Source organism: Eublepharis macularius, chromosome 18 (genome assembly GCF_028583425.1).
Source record: "Eublepharis macularius isolate TG4126 chromosome 18, MPM_Emac_v1.0, whole genome shotgun sequence".
In the NCBI taxonomy this organism is placed as follows: domain Eukaryota; kingdom Metazoa; phylum Chordata; class Lepidosauria; order Squamata; family Eublepharidae; genus Eublepharis; species Eublepharis macularius.
Window position 1 is genome coordinate 39,697,465 of NC_072807.1, and position 17,000 is coordinate 39,714,464.

At 49.5% G+C, this 17,000-nt stretch overlaps 1 protein-coding gene across 6 annotated transcripts in view; it reads right to left on the reverse strand.

Moving 5' to 3' along the window:
- HERC1 (HECT and RLD domain containing E3 ubiquitin protein ligase family member 1) overlaps window positions 1–17,000 on the reverse strand; it is an 84,647-nt gene that overhangs the window by 41,395 nt on the left and 26,252 nt on the right. For 2 of the 6 annotated variants that reach the window (XM_055003100.1, XM_055003097.1), the window contains exons 22-38: window positions 16,052–16,226; window positions 15,582–15,888; window positions 15,170–15,290; window positions 14,545–14,596; window positions 11,226–11,497; window positions 10,351–10,566; window positions 8,990–9,110; window positions 8,036–8,273; window positions 7,320–7,513; window positions 6,833–6,988; window positions 6,496–6,602; window positions 5,488–5,598; window positions 5,223–5,399; window positions 4,359–4,598; window positions 4,180–4,263; window positions 3,510–4,036; window positions 2,041–2,816 (exon numbers count right to left, since the gene is read on the reverse strand). In XM_055003100.1, coding sequence (XP_054859075.1) covers window positions 2,041–2,816; window positions 3,510–4,036; window positions 4,180–4,263; window positions 4,359–4,598; window positions 5,223–5,399; window positions 5,488–5,598; window positions 6,496–6,602; window positions 6,833–6,988; window positions 7,320–7,513; window positions 8,036–8,273; window positions 8,990–9,110; window positions 10,351–10,566; window positions 11,226–11,497; window positions 14,545–14,596; window positions 15,170–15,290; window positions 15,582–15,888; window positions 16,052–16,226 — 3,874 coding nt within the window. The remainder of the gene's footprint in view (window positions 1–2,040; window positions 2,817–3,509; window positions 4,037–4,179; window positions 4,264–4,358; window positions 4,599–5,222; window positions 5,400–5,487; window positions 5,599–6,495; window positions 6,603–6,832; window positions 6,989–7,319; window positions 7,514–8,035; window positions 8,274–8,989; window positions 9,111–10,350; window positions 10,567–11,225; window positions 11,498–14,544; window positions 14,597–15,169; window positions 15,291–15,581; window positions 15,889–16,051; window positions 16,227–17,000) is intronic. The other 4 variants (XM_055003102.1, XM_055003099.1, XM_055003098.1 and 1 more) reach the window with 4 other exon arrangements.

Here is a 17,000-nt window from a genome sequence, read left to right on the forward strand (position 1 = left end):
TCACTGAGACAACAGAAACATGCACAGGCACCCCCACCAATGACTGAAGGAGTCTAAGCCTAGAGGCCAAAGGTGAGGGCAAGAGGGGGCTGCTGCTGCTGCTGCTGCTGCTGCTGCATGAGAGGCAACCCCCCCCCCCTTCCACTGGCATCTGGTCCCAGAAGATCCTGAGGGAACCAATGCGGGTCTGACCAAAGGTCCATCTAACCCAGCAGCCAGCAAACAGAAGTGGCCAGAGCAGCAGCTCTGGAAAGGTCGAGGGCAGGGTAGGCAGGCATCAGCCCCCAGTCAGGCTCTGCTAGAGGGACAGAGATCCTTTCAACTAGGTGACTGGCAGAATGAGATACTAACACCATGAAATTATGTTTTTCCCCAATGACTTTTTAAAGTGAGATAGTTTAGGTGGCTAGCTGTGTTGGTCTGCAGTAGAACAGCAGGATTTGAGTCCAGTGGCACCTTGGAGCCCAACAATCTTGTTGATCTCTAAGGTGCCACTGGATTCAAATCGTGCGTTTTAAAGCAGGAATGCAGCTACAGGGGTGGGTGGGTGGCTACACCCTAAAGGGAAAACCAGAGCTATTTCATACTGTGTTCCCACTGAAAACTGCCACATGTGCCCAAGTTATTTTCCGCCACACTGTGAACCGCCCCCCTCCTTTAATCTGAAGCTCTGCCTTGGCATTTTGTGAAAATATTGTCTAGAAACATACTGGAGGAACTATACTTGGCACACAGTGCTCTAACCCATTCACAGAGGATCTAGTTAGTTGCTAGGATACCAGCTACCATGGCCTCAGGAAAGCTATTTTTGCAGTTATGACAATCAATATATTTGCATTCCTTCTAAAAAAACAGCAGCCAGAACAGCTAAAAAACAGACCAGTCCCATTTTTAACCAGCTACTGATGCATCTTACTCCAAAGCGACATCACAGAAGGAAAGGTTCAATTTCCCAGCTCATTGTATGTAAAAAGAACACGATACAAATCATTCAGCAATTAATACATAATTCATACAGAAAGGTATGCCTTCTCAACATCAGAAGAGTCTGGGGCTTGCTTTAAAAATGCCTTCTAGTTGACTGAAGCCTCCTCAATGCCACTTGCGGGGGGGGGGGTTCCAAGCCCCAAAGCAGCCTGTCCACAAGCCCTGCAGCTCTGTCTTCCAGGCCACGTCTTCCGTGGCTCGGACTATGTACCTTGCGCTGTTGTCCTCACAGCTTCAGTCAGAAAACATCCAGACAGCTTAACTGCCCGTGCAACCCCACCCCTGCCCCCAACACACGGTTGTTGCTGACGCAGCTGAGAGGGCAGAGCCCTGCCTGGAGATGCACCTCTCCCCTCCCCTCCCTCCCCCAGCTACTGTGGGGCATCGTCTGTGCAGATTTTGATCACAGCACAGATACAGAGATCTTTGCCAGGGGGAGGGAAGCAGCCTCCGGACTGTCATGCGCTGACCGTGGCTCCAAGTCTGTGCAGTACATTGACAGCACCTGCCAAGGAAGCCTCAAGGCGGCAGCCACACGAGAGAACCTCGGAGGGAAAACTGATCAGCCAGAGCAGACACAAACTCGCCCTCATTTCCTTTATAGTGCTAGTGCTAGTGCTAGTGTGTGTGTGTGTGTGTGTGTGTTCCCCCCACCCCCGCCAAGAAGCAGCGGTCCAAATTCAGAACTGAGCCCAGCTCACTGGCAGCAGAGGGGCTTATCTGCAGGGGAGAACCAACGGGTGCCAAAGGGCAAGCCCCTCTCCCACTCCTCCCACAACTCCGCAGCAAGCGCCTGCTCCTGCCTTGCCCATTATTCTGGCGAAGGTGAGTTGGAGCGGTGTGTTCTCTGGGGGAGCGTCCAGAGCCCCTTTCACACACACACAGGGCTGCCTGCCTTCCCCCCAGACAGCTGAGCACTGCCTGCTCTGACAAGTAGCTGCTCTCCAAGCCCTCAGCCAGAAGCATCTTCAGCACTCGCTTACTGTCACTCAAGATGCCCAGCTATCAATGTGCAAGATCATACATTCAAAACAGAAGCTGTTCAGGAGGTACCTGGCTTGATTCTGCCACCACTCTGGTCCTCCAACAGCCCGTGAACCACCAACTTGTAGATCATGGCCTGCGCCCGCTCCAGATCTGCAAGTCCAAGTGCCCTCTTGATGGGAGAGCGCATGACTGCCCGTTTCACCATATGGCGCATCAAGAACTGCAAGGCAGCACGCATTTCGACGTCTTCGTGAACAACGGGAGAGCTAGCGCAGTCGGAGTTGTGACCGCTCCCTGCCAAGACTTTCGGGATGAGCAGCAGTTCAGCATATTTACTACAGCTGAGAAGAGTACTCAGCGATTTCATAGCACCAAGGTACAGGTAGGATAGCTGCACGGCCCGGATTTCTGATTGTACCACATCGTGATTCTTGGAAGCGTGGTCGTGATTCTTTCTTCTGCCTTCGGCATTCGGGTGCTGGCAATCCATACCTAAGGAAACAGATTCCAAAGAAAAGGAAGCCAGGTCGTGGTCCGACTTGGAACTCGCAGCTCCCTGTGCTTTGACCTCCTCAGCACTCGGCACAGATTGCATCTCTGACGCAGAGCCCCCTTCCGTTCTCAGGTCCACGTCTCCTTTGTCTTCCAAGTCGTGTTTGTGTTTCTTTTCGTGTCGTTTGGCACTTTGCTTCCCCAGGTCTTCATGGATGCCAGTCAGATAGGTCAGGTCCAGCAACACGGTGGCTGTCAGTCCCCGAAACCTCGCAACATCAAAAGGCAGTGGCTCACAAGGTTCCAGATTATACAGTGGCGTATCACTAGGCGACCAAAAAGTTGGGAAGCTTTAATGAAGATCAGAATGACACAGGAAGAAGCAAGTGAGGGACAGACAGGAGGAAAGTACAGGAAATTATGTAGGCAAAATAGGACATAAAATATATTTAATCAAAAGCTAAATGAACCGACAGTCTAAAAAGTAAATGTAAGCAACAAGGGGAACGAAATTAGGTTGTGATCAGATCATGGGGAGGTGACACTCAACGCAAAGGTAACAAAAGTGTGCACATGCTTTTAACAGAACACCCAATTCTAAATATTTACCAGTTAATCGCTAAAAACCGTTTGATTATACACACTGATTGGGGAAAAGGCAGGCACTCCAGGATCAGCAAACAACAAAGCATAGCTAACGGACGGCACACAAGCTCCTGGGAGCCACCAGGCCCCTTCGCCATTCAGTCCCAAATCACCCCACGATTCTTTGGTTTTGCTGCCTTTCTGGAATTTTCCTTTCACTAAAACTGCACCAACCCCTCGCACGGAGTCACAAGAAGGAAAAGGCTCCAAGTCAGCCCCTTGAAAACCACAGCGCTTGAACACTGCGAGACACTAGAATTTATTTCCAGGCTGTTCTCTCTGACTTCTGACTGGCTACAGATATCAGCAGCTGCTGCCAACGTTTAAAATGTGGAATCACGTTTTCTAAGCCCAAACCATCAGGACTTCGTCTCAAGCCGATACTGAGGACGCTATACCTGATGGTAATCTCTGCTTCATCCCACTGGACCTTGGCGGATGTGCTGCCTTCCTTGACCACCCCGAGCAAGGTGGCATGCCGCCCCGTTTGCTTGTGAACGCAGCGGCCGCCCACACGAAGCCCGGCATCGACTCCGCCGATCACCGCCAGCACTGGCCACACCTCCACACAGAGAGTCTTTAGCTGGGGTTCAGACAGATCCGCCAGCCCGTGCCGAGTGCCGTGCTTGCCCTTCTCCTCCTCCTTGCTCTCCTCCTTCTCCTCTCGGGCCTCGTTCTCTTCTCGGCTTTGAACAGATCGGCTTTTCTTCAGCTTCTGGCCTGTGTCTTTAAGGCACGTTTTGATCTTGCGGAGCCGCTCCATCATTTTTTTGTTGATGCCGTGTGTCCATCTGTCTGTCCGGTGAAGGATGCGGATGAGCTGAATCGTGGCCTCCGCGAGCACAGCGGCAACGGGGCTGCAGACGGGGTCCCCAGGCAGCAAGTCCCTCGGGGTGCCACGCATCTGCATGTCACAGATTTTGACCTAAGCAAAGAGAGACAAACACACAAACCCAAGAACATTTTATGGAGAGGAACACTCCTTCTGTCCTCCTCCACTCACAATCTGTCAGGCCCTTGACAAGCACAGCGCAAAAGTTCGGCCATGACGGCTAACGCTTCTGTTACCTTTTCTCCAGGGTTGCTGCTGTAAAACATCACACAAGGGTACAACTCTGCAGCATCCACATCTTCAAAGGCCAGTTTCGGCTCCTGAGGGAACAAAAAGCCGTGCGAAATGAGTGAGAGACCAGCCTTCCCCATTTGCCCGTTTCAGCCACCCGTTTCCAAAGAAGCCGCTTTCATACCTCTCCATTATAACCAAAGGAGATCGTTCTGGCTTCCATATCCAGCACACATGTGATGAAGTCCCCCTGGGTAAAACTGGTCAATGTCAAGGTCTGCTCCCCGTTGTGGTAGAGATTGCCACTATACGCCCTGTACAGCCACATATCGGAGGTTGTGCGATGATTAAAATCATGGACTGGCCAGCGAGACACACCGACACATGTGCCTTCATTGCCTCGGTTTTCCTTCACAATGTAGAACTAGAAATAAGGTGATACAAATATTCTTAATGCTTAAAACAACAATAAGCAACACAGTGACAATACAGAAGTAATGGGGATTATTTGTTTTTGAAAAGCCACTCAACCAGCAAATAAACTGCCTAAACCGCCTTGAGCACTGAACATGGCGGCGGGACAGTACAGATGTTAAATAAATACATAAAGTTACAGGGGAATATTTTCATGCTAAAACAAGGAGCACTAAAAGCTTTTCCCAAATCCTCAGCCCTGAACTTGGTTTTGGGCGTTGGGTTCAAAATTGCCTCCAATGTTCCTACACATTTGTCTGGAGCAAACGGGGTCTCTGCGCTTCCAGGCACCAGCACCGACTCCTGCTGAGGCCTAGCAAGTTTAGCAAACCACGGGTCAAGCCTGAAGCTTCCAAAACCAGGTCAGGGTCAGATACCGGTGCCCCAATTTGGGCTACCAACCAGAACCCGCTGAAATGCCCCTCCCCTTGCTCCATTTTGAGTTAGATACTTGGATGCTGAAAACTCCCCCAAAATCCTTGTGCCCAAATGCCAATACAGATGTATTTGCAGGCCGCCCTCAATGGGTCTCCCCCTTCATCTCCACGTTGAAGGATGCCTTTATTCTTCTTACCTTCCACTGATAACACCCAGAAGTGACTCCAGTGGATGCTAATCCATAGCCTTTCCCTCCACTGCCATGAGTTAAGATCTGGCCGTTCTCTACTATGCAGCACTGGGCCTTCTCAGGATCAAAGGACACCTCTTGGATGGGCAGGTTCTCGTCCTCATCTTCGGATTCTCCCTGCTTCTATCAGAACAGAATGTAAAGACCTCAGAATGGCCAATGAAACAAGAGGTGGAGGGAGAAGAGAAGAAGTAGTAAGTGAAGCCAGTACCTGCAGCTTCATTTCTTGCTCTTTCTCTTTGATCTGAAGTATGTGCTTGGCTTGAGCAACTGGACTCTCCCACATACAGTCCGACAGAAGGGAAAAAAGCCGTTCAACTACCTGATGCACAAACATCATTTCAACAAACTGAATTCCAGCACGTCAAAGGCAACGAAGACTAGAATGAGAATTCCTGTTCATTCTATTCAATGTGTCAGGTAACATTTTAATATAACAGTGTGTTACTTACTAATTTATAACCTAATCTATACTTAACAAAATAAAAAGGAGGATTCAAATTTTACACACGAGGAGTTGGTTTTGTTTCAGTTTTGGCACACTTTTATGCATTTTAGGATGTTTCTGTCCAGCTCTATCAACAGTGAAATTCTCCATCTGTTCTTTCTACTATGTTCACCTGCATCAGAAATTATATTTGAAATCACATCACATGCTAGGTCCCTTAGTTCAATTCTACCAGCTTTTCTGATGATGAAAGAGGAAAATTATCTTGCTCGATTCCCCTCCTCAACAGAGCCCCAACCCACATATCTTTTTGCCCATGCCGGTTCCACAATTTCTGGCATAACCCGGGAAGGATTGCTCCTTCCTCTTCTGCTCACAAAAAAGCCAGTAGGCTCCAACCCTTTGCATTTATCTACATCGAGCCCTTTCCCACTGTTTAACATCACATAATCTCCTTGTGGAAGATACGCTAGAGAGCACCAACCACAAAAACTGCTGGCCGCTTAGGAGGGCATCTAATTAACTGCACCATCCTTTTAAAAGGACCGAGGCCACTGGGATTGCCCCAAATTCTTCAGAGGCACTTATTTTTACATTCATCTCCTCCCACCCCGATCTTCTCTCCTGGTCCTCAAGGCAAGGTACAAGTTTCCAGGAGGTCTCCCGGACAGGCACTGAGTGGATGCAGATCTGCTTAGCTTCAATTGCATTACATGCTGCACCCTTGAACTACTCAAGGTTTAATTTTAGAATACTGTAAAATGTCCAGACCTGAGCCATCTGATCATCCTCCACACCCGATTCACAAGCAGGCAGGACAGCCTCCAGTACGTGCAAGGCAAGCAGTCGGGTCCTCAGGTTGCCAACTAAGGGCACGCCTAAAGGAGAAAGCAGGAGAAGATTTTTAAAAGCATACACAAATCAGAAATCTATCACATGCAGTTTTAAAATGTCATATAGCCAGAATACATAAGATACACAAATCATCTATGAACTGTGATTCCCTCACTATTCCCTGGACAGACAAGATATACACTTAAAATCTATCCAGAAGCACTAAATAGCCCCATGCATAAAAGACACAGGAGATATTTTGACTATGTCATACCTGAACAGCATTTCTGAGAGGCAATGTTCAGAAGCACCTCTGTCCATTTTGGAGAAGCCATTTTTGACTGAATCGCTTTGGAAGAAACAACTCTTCGAAGAAAAACTAAGAAGTCTCCGAGGTGCAACTCTGCGGCATGCTGTTTTCGGAGGGCTGCTGTGGGTTTATAAAAAATGTATTATTCTGCACACCAAAACCGGTAGTATTAACACGGCAGTATTACTGTATTACAAAGTCTAAGGGCATGACTCTGTGTAAGGCAGCTTCACATGCCCACTGCAAAAGAAGCCAGACGAACCAAAATTTCTGTGAGTGTGATACAGTTTGCATCTTTCACTTCTGCATTGGAAGTTGATGCTTGCAAGGAATCCACAGGGGTCAGATTAGCAGAGCAGGTGCACACTGGTTCACAGACCCCTCCTCACCCCAACTGCTGGTAACCCTCTCCCGACTGAAATAAACAGAACGATGGTAACTTGGCACCTACCTCTGAAGTCCTTCCTTTCACTCTCTCCGTTAGCCGCGGCCTTTTCTGCCTCCTCTTCCTCTTCTCCATCTTCTTTTTCCCCAAAGGAAGCCAGAAGCATCACTCCCGCTTGTGACAAGAGGTTTTTCAGCTGACTGCACAGCAGATCCAGCAAAGACTGGACCACTTTGGGACTCAGTTTATCAGCATAGGTGCTGTGCAGAAATGCAAAAACTAGAATAACCAACCAGAACGTGGGCTAGGGGCCAAAGCAGAAGGTTACGGGGGCCACAGATCTGACCCACCGATGCCATAACATCTAATTTTGTCCTAAGTGTGACACACCAGATTTATAACCCTGCAGCAGTTTATGCATCTTTATGTTAACAAGATTTGCATATACAAGTTTGAGTGTGCTGAATTCTACTGAAGTTCATCCAGTAGTATCAAAAACATATAAATGCACAGTATTCTATCCAAAGTTCATATTTTGACCTCCATAACACTACTTCTGGAAATATTTTACCAGGAAACACAATAAATTATAATAAAAATGTTGCAAATAGACTGCAGCATGCCACACAAATCCCAGTACTTCTTAGACATATGGTTAGCTGTTGCCTTGAGTTTTCCCTTTAATGTGTTTTTCTGTTTTGAGAATGAGTTGGGGGTGGGGGTGGGGGCACTAGAACGAGTCTGGATAGCCGTAATGAAGCAATGAGACCCGCCACGCTTACCCTGTGGTGATGGCCAGGATCTGAAGGAGTCTGGTGCTGGCTACTTTTAAAGCCGTGCTGAGCTGGGAGACGCCACTTTTGGGCAACAGCTGCAGTGGCTGGCCGAGCATGGTGTCTGTGCCGCACAACTGGGACAGGACGTTCAACAAGCCCGTGGAAATGGCCAGGGAGACATCAACAGGCTGGTAATGAACACTCAGGGCAAACACGGTCACCAGCAGGAGGCGCTGCTGTGCCTCTAACACACACAGACACACACAAGAAGAGAGGGATGGTTTAAAAACTGGAACTATATTCCACCAACCCAGAAAGAAGGACCATCACCCACTCAAACCCCGTCACGAGTGCCTGTGGCCTCCGGCTGGGTGCCCAGCGACTAGGCTGCAGCCAGGTTCCTTCCCTGGCCGGAGTGCGTGGGTTCCCCACCCCAGCGTCCTACTTGCCTGCCTTTATCAGTGGTCTTCCCTTATGCCAGTATGCTTTCTTCCTGAGGGTGCTCCAGGGCCCAACAGCTGGCTCTTCTTGCTGGCAGGGCTCCTTTGGAGTCAGCACCCTCCATCCTCCTCACTTCCTCTGGAGGCTCTGACCTTACTAACCCACTGCAGGCTGTTAACCTTCCCAGTGCCCTGGGCTTTTCTCCTCTCTCTCCCCAGGTTGCGCTTGAGCCTGGCAGGACACGTGCTGCCATCTCCTTGCTGTCCTGGGTCTCCAACGGCCCTTGTGGCCCTGGCCTGGGCCTGGAACTGTTCTTCCCTGCCCCACACCCCGGCTGTGGCGCTTCCTCCTCTCTCTTCAGCTGGCCTGTGCCTGCCTTTTGTTGGTGCGGGCAGCTGGAGTGCGCACCACACCAACATCCTTTCCAGCCCTGAGGTATTCGTCACCACCCAGGCTGGCAGGAGCACACCAACACCACCTGTGCCCCACGGGGCCACTCAGCTGGCGACACCCCCTTACCTATGTGGTGTTTATTTGCCTGGAGTGCTCTTTCCAATGTTGCAGATAACTGCTGATAAATCTTGTGCACGGCCACCTGAATTTCAGTCTGGATGCTTCTTTTTGCTGCCCTGATGTTGTCCTATGACAAAACAAACCCAAGTGAATACCCTGACTGCACAAACAGAAGGAAAAGCCATTCAAATGATTAGAAGCACAGGACACCCCACTAAGCTAGCCTTGCACCAAAGCACTGGCAAGAAGAAACAAGCCCCAAACAGGACTTCTGTGCAGGGCCTGGGCTGTGCTCAAGACCAAGTTGGGTTTCATACAACTTTTCCAGGGAAGTGGCCATATGCGGTCAGGCACTCCCTTGCCTCGCTCATATGGATGGCCTCCATTCATGCACATGCAGGCACAGGACTTGCCGAAAAGTAGGTATCAGCTCACACAGCATGGTATGTGTCATAAAAAAAGTCTGAACACTGTAGCAAAAGGTTAGAGTTACAGGATACGGACACACTGCTTCAAATAAATTTTCTGGAGTGATGTTTTCTCCATCATAGCTGCATTCAGATGTCACAAGCGACCCACCATTTCTTTATGAGACTGGAAACCCACAGATTTGTGTGATCTACAGTGAAATCCTAAGCAGAGTTACTTAATGGGCTTAGACTGGAATAACTCTGCTTATGATTTCACTGCTAGTTTATGAAGCCTTCAACCTAACCAGAATTTATTGCAATGTCTGAATTTGGGCGTTCTGTTAAAAAAAAATCCAACAACTAGGACTTTTTGCTACAGCCTGGGATTGTAAATCAGGGTTAAACCTTAGTTTAGAATCCCAGAATTTGTTAAAGCACTCACAATTCAGACATCACAAACTGTGATGCTAGGGTCAAGCCTTCCTATATCAGAAATTCTCCAACCCTGGCTCCACAAATGGGGGGAGGGAGGAGACCACGCAGCTGAGGATTTCAGGCTCATTCACAGCCCAGACTGTGGCTGGTCTGAATCGCAACTCTACTCAACTCTGGGCAGCTAACAGTTTGGTGTCATGGTTAAGAGCGGCAGGACTCTAATCTGGAGAAGCAGGTTTGATTCCCCACTACTCCACTTGAAGCCAGCTGGGTGACCTTGGGTCAGTCACAGCTCTTTCAGAGCTCTCTCAGCCCCACCCACCTCCCAGGGTGTTTTGTTGTGGGGATAATAATGACATACTTTGTAAATCGCTCTGAGTGGGTATTAAGTTGTCCTGAAGGGCGGTATATAAATTGAATGTTGTTGTTGTTGTTATTGTATTAAAAACAGACAATCTGCATTAAATTAGATAGACAAGATGCAAACGCTTGACCAAAGCCCTTCTTGCCAGCATCCCTTACCTGATAATGATGGAGACGGATACTCTCCCCTTTGGATCCTGCATGCCCCACGGTACCCAAGCCAAAGCACCCAGCCAGGAACTGCAGCCTCACTGAAGTGAGAAGCGAGGAGGATGGAAACCCGGGCCCTTGGCGGCTCCCTCCTGAGGGGGTGCTGCCTTTCTCTTCCATCCCAGAAAGCAACACCAGGATCTGATGAAGGGCTTCCAAACGCAGCTAGAAGCAATTTTTCAAATGATATTTGGCTTTACACTCCATAGGAGACAAAATGATTCAAGCACACAGATATCAATATACAGACTAGGCCCGTACATATGCATCATACAATAGGTCAATTGACAACAGCAACGCAGGAATAGAAGCTAGGAATAAACAAAAACCAGAGGAGACACTGTGCGTGCAACACACTGCAAACAAGGAACGCAGCCTTGATGGCTTCCAAAAGCCACCCTTCTCTCCCAGCTGGCTGCACACACAGAACACTGCTGGGCCAGACAAACGTCATCAGGCTTATTTGTGTACTTGAAAGACTTCCCTGCCATCTTCCCAGCCCAAGGAGCATTCAAAGCGGCTTACAATGCATGACAGTAAGCATCGCGCCATTTGAAGAACAGAGACAGCAGCAAGGAAGGCTGCAGCCCCTAAGAGCTATGCTGATTGGCTGGCTGCTAAGTGCCCCCCACCACAGGGCTTCAACAGCCAAGAAGAATAACAAGGAAATACACGTTTGGGCACTTGCACCCCACTGGGAGGCCACTGGTGCCTCAGGCACGTAGGAAGAGCTTGGCGGGCCAGTCCGAGGAAAGGCTCCACTCCCTACGTGCCACCCTTAGGCACGAGCAGGACACCGTCAGCCGTCGAGGGGAAGAGCTCACCTCTGCTCGCAGCTGCTGCTGCTCCATGGCAATGACGTAGGCCTGGGGACTCGCCAACATACTTTCTTCAGGCTCTTTAAAACCTGGGGGGTTCCCCAGATCTCCACTTACAAAGCTAACCACATTCTCGATCAAGGTATGAACTCCCACGGATTTGGTAAAATCAAAATCAGACTCCCCAAACGAACAGGTGGAGCTATACAGCCAATCCCTGCTGTGTTTCAGCCGCGTCCACGAGTCACTCAGAGCTTCCATTGGGCTGTGGGTAACTCCTAGAAACACACAAGAGAGTCTCCATAAACTGCAGTTCACTGACACAGGTTAAAAAAAAAAAGAGGGGAGGGGAGATGACAACAGAAGTGACTGAGCAGCTTGCCATTCAAACAGATGGGAATGGGGACTCCTGTCACACCATGCGCACAGCTAGCAAATTATACTACAAAAGGGAAAACAGAAACTTCAGCTGGGTTTTTCTTGCTATATTTCCTTAAGCAACACATTGCCACAGAAGGAAATGAAAGGCAAAAACCACTCAAACTGTTTGGCTGAAAGCAAGAAGAGTGGCTAAAGATGGTATGCAAACAAAACAACAGGCTCATGGTTATGGGGAAAACAACAGACTGCCGCAAACTAAATTGGGCACTTAGTATTTTTAAAATGTATGTACGTCTAGCTGTAAAGCAAGGATTATGTTTCACTCAGGTTATTTTACTGTTACGGGCAAAGCTGGGGGATGATTCCTAGCTAGTTTTGAATGGAGTATTTATGTAGGTAAAGGGATGGGGTAAGGGCAAGTAAACCCATACAAAATCACTGTGTTCCTGCTTTCCCTGTAAGAACACCTTACACAGAATTGGCGCGAATGGGAACCTGCTTGCAGAATGATGGGCTCACTACTCTCACAGATCCCTTTAGGCTCTGAGTCCTTGGAAGACCACCTCCACCAAGCAACAGTATCCAGTATGAATGGGGAAACCCAGGCTCAAAAGGATTCAAGTCCCCACAGGGTGGCCTTGGGCCAGGCACCCTCTCGGGACTCACCTACCTCACTAGGGTTGTTATAAGAATAAAACGGAAGTGGTAAGAAATGTGTGTAGCACTCTGAGCCTCTTGGGAGAGAAGGTGGAATAAAACTAACACAGAGAGAGTGCACGGTGTATGCTCTGAGCCATGGGATTATACAAACCGCAAGTGACGGACTCAGCATTTCAAAGACACCCCCCCGCCCCGCCCCGCCTCCACCGCCCTGCTGCTCACAGAGCTCTCAGCCTCACACATTTAAAGTATTTTCCCTATTAAGCCCTCACATAAGCAGCCCTTTCACCTCTACCCATTTATTCTATGGCTGCTTTGTGTTCAGATTAAAACAACCTGCACAAGTGGCAAGTTTTTAGAACACGAATTTTGAATCTGGCTTGATATATTTTTTCTTTCCCGAGGCATCAAAGAAGTGCCGCATTTTAACAGAGTCAGGAACACAAATAGGAAGCCGCCTTCCCCGGCATCAGATGCTCGGCCCGTCCAGTCCTGTCCGCTCAGACTGGCGGTGGCTCTCCAGGGTCTCTCTCAGGCGGAGGCCCTGATCCGTGCTCAGAGGCTCAGCTCTGCCTCATCCGAAGGTCTGCCAGAACGGACGGCAGGGGCCTGAAGAACTCAGAGGAGACACGAAACAAACCCAGCGCTTCCCTCTCGCTCTGACCCACGCGCTCTCTCCCTCCCTCCCACTCTGATGACTGGCCAAGCACGGCAGCTCGTCTTGGAAACAGCACAAAAACAGCGGACCGGCACCCTGGTCCATCTTGATCCCTGAATACTACAATGGTATTCTGCTCACTTTTTCAGGATTTTAAAAACTTGTTCCCTTTCATTTCTATGTTTCTTTATCAGCAGTATTCTTTGTCCAACTACAGAACTGAAAGTGGGTAGTCAACAGTTTGACGATACAAACTCCTTCGTTCACCGATGGAGTACCCCGAGGAGTAGGACTCTGAGACACTCACGGGTCCAGAAAGGAGAGGCATGATGGCTGAACTCACACCACAGACACGGAACTGAAGCAGACCTTGAGGCAGTTCTAACAGGCGGATCTCACTTTGGATTGTGTTTGCTTGGGGCAGTCACTTGATCTGATTTAGCAAGCACTTGCATTATACAAGGAGCTATGATCTAAAGGCCCAAGGAGCGAATCTCACAGCCCTACCCGCGAGGGTCACAGACGGGTCTTTTCCATCCCCATCAGCGGGGATGCTGGGGAATGAATGCGGCTTTTGCAAGGTGTAAAGCATGCACCTTTCTCAGCGATAATCTCCCAAACATACACAGAAGCATGCTAAGACATTTTCAGCACCTTGATGTTAGCTCTAGATTATGAATATTTACAGTATATTCTTGAACTCTAGATAGGAAAACAGCCAAATATGTTTACTTGTCCTTATATGCCAGTTTCTAGTAATGGAATTTCCAAAATGAATGTGGAATAGCTGCAATACATACTTTATAAAACATAAAATATGTAGGCAAGCTAGAGAGAAAATAAAACCAGAACATGCCGTCATGTACTTGCTTGAAGCTCTTCTTTTTTCTGGGGCTCAACTGGCCAAAAAGGAGTAAACACACTACCACACAAGAATCAGAAGACAAAGAGAGACATTTTGGTACAGAAGACAACATTCAGCAATCGGCATTCTGCCCATTCATGGAAAGCAGTTCTAAGAGGGGGGCAGTATTAGCGTTTTAACAGTTCCTCTGAATGTGCTGCTCCCAAAACCTCCTGCATTCAGGAACAAAGGTGAGGCTGCACCACTTCAGATGCCCGCAGGGATGCAAAACTTGGCCCTAAGGTAATTGGGCAGCTCTGGAGAAGCAAGCTCTCATCCCCTAGTGCCACCATGTGATTTACTGCTGCATTCAGCTCAGCATTTGGCCACAGGCACGCAAGGTCAGAGGGAGCTTAAGGGCAGCCGTTTTCCCGTGGTGTTCTGGGGCTCCTCGGGGGCTCCTCAACCAGCAGAGACTGAGGACCTGTCCTTCCTGACATTCTCCTGCATTGGGCAGTGACAGCAGGCACCTGGGGGTGTGTTCTGGGAGGCACGTTCATTTCAGAGAGGTCGCAAGGTGCAAAAGGCTGCCCAGGGCGCGTGAGAACTGGCAGCAAGCTCTAGACCTCTTCTCAGAATCCTCAGCAGCCCCCCAAGAGTTCCACAGCTGGCCCCACCCAAAGCGGAGCAGGTTCCCTACAGGCAGACTGTTTCTCGACAGCACGGATTTTCAAACAAAACACTTTAAAATTGTACGATAATTTAGAACGAAAAAAAATTACCCTTCTTTCTGTGTGATGATGCCAAGTCCAAATCCACATTTCGCCTTCCACTCTACAGCAAACAAAAAATAGTGTGATTTCTAAACAAAGGAACATCCATGTATAAGTTATAAACAGTCACCAAGTAGCAGTATAAATTATCCCAACACAATATACACCCTCCTCTAAAGCTTTGCCAGCCGGCCTCCTGGAGACACTCCACTGTGAATTTGTACACACGTCGTGGCAAATCGGAGGCTCATAACATAAGCCTTAAAGAACTTTAAAAGTCCACTCAATTTTTTTTGGAAGCCTGAAATGCTACCGTTTTCCATCTTGCTGTGCTCAGTTCTTCTGAGCCTTGCGCTGCTTCTGCCTCCTGCCTCTGGCATATTCAAGGGGCCGCACTTTGTCTAGGAGAGTCTCAAAGTCCATTTGTGAGGAGGCAAGACAGGATGGAAGGGGGCTGAAATTCAGGAGGGACACGTCCACAACATGCACATTCCTCTTGTGCGCTCTGAGGCCGTGGTATGCCCAAGGCCACAGCTTTGAACCTGCCTCCCAATTCTACACCGGAGTCTGTTGACTTAACAATACTAAAATTACATGTCAGGCTGTTCAAGCCATTGTCTTATTCTTTACTTACTAGTGAATAACCCTCTTCATCTGATTCAGGCTGAGACAAATCAGATTCACTCCTGGATTTCATCAGTTTGTAATTTGAAGTGGAATGGACCGACCGACTCTCTGCGGTAAGACTTTCACTTCTGCCTCAAGAGAAAGAGGGGTATTTCACACGGTCACCAGCACGGTGAGCTCCCGTGTCCAGTTGCATCTGCTTAGCGTTTCCCTGACCCATGCTAGGAATGGCTCAGCCCTGGGCCTCCTCCACGCAAGGCAATGCCAGGGTGGCTCCACACAGGAGTCTTCACTGTCGTGTGCAGAAATGGGACCCCAAGGTCTCCCCACCCCACCCTTGCTCAGGACAGAGGGCTGCTCAGCAAGGCTTTAAAAAGGACAGGGGGACAGGGGGGATAACCGTCGCTCAGGGACCCCACCTGGTCATCAAGCCGATCCCTTCTGGAGTGCCAGCCGAGGGCTGCTGCAGCTGCCCCTCCTCCCTCCGTTTCTGCAGCTCCTCCACAACGGGGCTGACTCCCAAGATCAGCAGGGCACACCTATGGATCACAGAGTTGCAGGCAGCGGTGTACACGTCTTGACCCTCAGGGAGGTCTCTGCTGCCTCGGCGCTCTGGCTGGGACTGAGGGGGGGGCTCATCTGCTCGAGCCCCCGCCCCACCATTTATTCGCTCTCGGTCTCGACTGCGCGCAACTTCACGGGCTGATAGGAAACATTGAAATATTTCTGTAACATGCAACACAAAAACAAAAGGTCTTAACTTCTAGGCAAAACTCCAGGGCTATACAAAATCTTCAACTGAACTTCCCAGATCAACTCCCACCCCTCCTTTCTAGAGGGGCCCCCCACTGAGCAGCTCAAGCCGGACCCTGCCCCAGAGCCGACTTACTGCCCGCAGTCATCACTTCATGCTCCCTTTCCTCCTCTTCATCCTCCTGCTCCGGATGCCCCTCGCCTCGCTCCCTTTCTGCCTGCTCTTCCATTTCTGCTTCTTCATCAATAGTCCGGGTAAAGGAATGCATCTCTTGGGCATCTTGGTCTGCAGAGTCTGGATTTTCTGACATCTTACAGAGGAGAAAAGGAATCGGATCATGACAGGAAGCAGCAGACGCCTGTGAAGCCGCGCATTCTTGGAAAGCAGCACTCGTTTCAGGACACGCCGCACACAGGGGCAATAATGACCGTTCAGACACCGGGCTGAGCAACGGTCCTTCTGCACTCTAGTTTAGGTGGGGAGCCGTGTTGGATTTGAACCCAGTGGCTCCTTAGAGACCAACCAGATTTTCAGAGTGCAAGCTGTGTCTGAACAAAGGAGCTCTGACTCTCGAAAGCTTACACTCTGAAACTCTGGTTGGTCTCTAAGGTGCCACTGGACTCAAATCCTTCTTTGCTCTGTGGCTGGTTTCATAGCAAAGCACCACCCTGACTGCCTTGCCAAGAACCAGGATGATTAAGCACAGCTTCTGAAGAGGTGCGTAGCAATGGTGCAGCACACAGATTGGGGCCCTATACAACCATCCTACTCCAGGGATTACTGCAGTTATCATGGGAAAGCAGCAGACTGCTTAACCAGGCAGCAGATTAAGAGCCGCTCACTGTAGCCCAACAGCACATCGTATGGCAGAGAAAGCCCTTTTCAGACCCAACTGAACTGAGCGGCAGGGGCTCGCCTTCTGCACAATGCTGGGAAGACCCCTAGAGTGACCTTTTCAGTGCACTAAGGACGGGCCCCCGGGAGCAGGCTAGCACTGGACAGGATCCTAAAATCTGGCCCTCTCAAGGAGCAGAAGGGCCGTGCCAGAGGAAACCGCCGTGCCACGTCTCCTGTTTTCATTGTG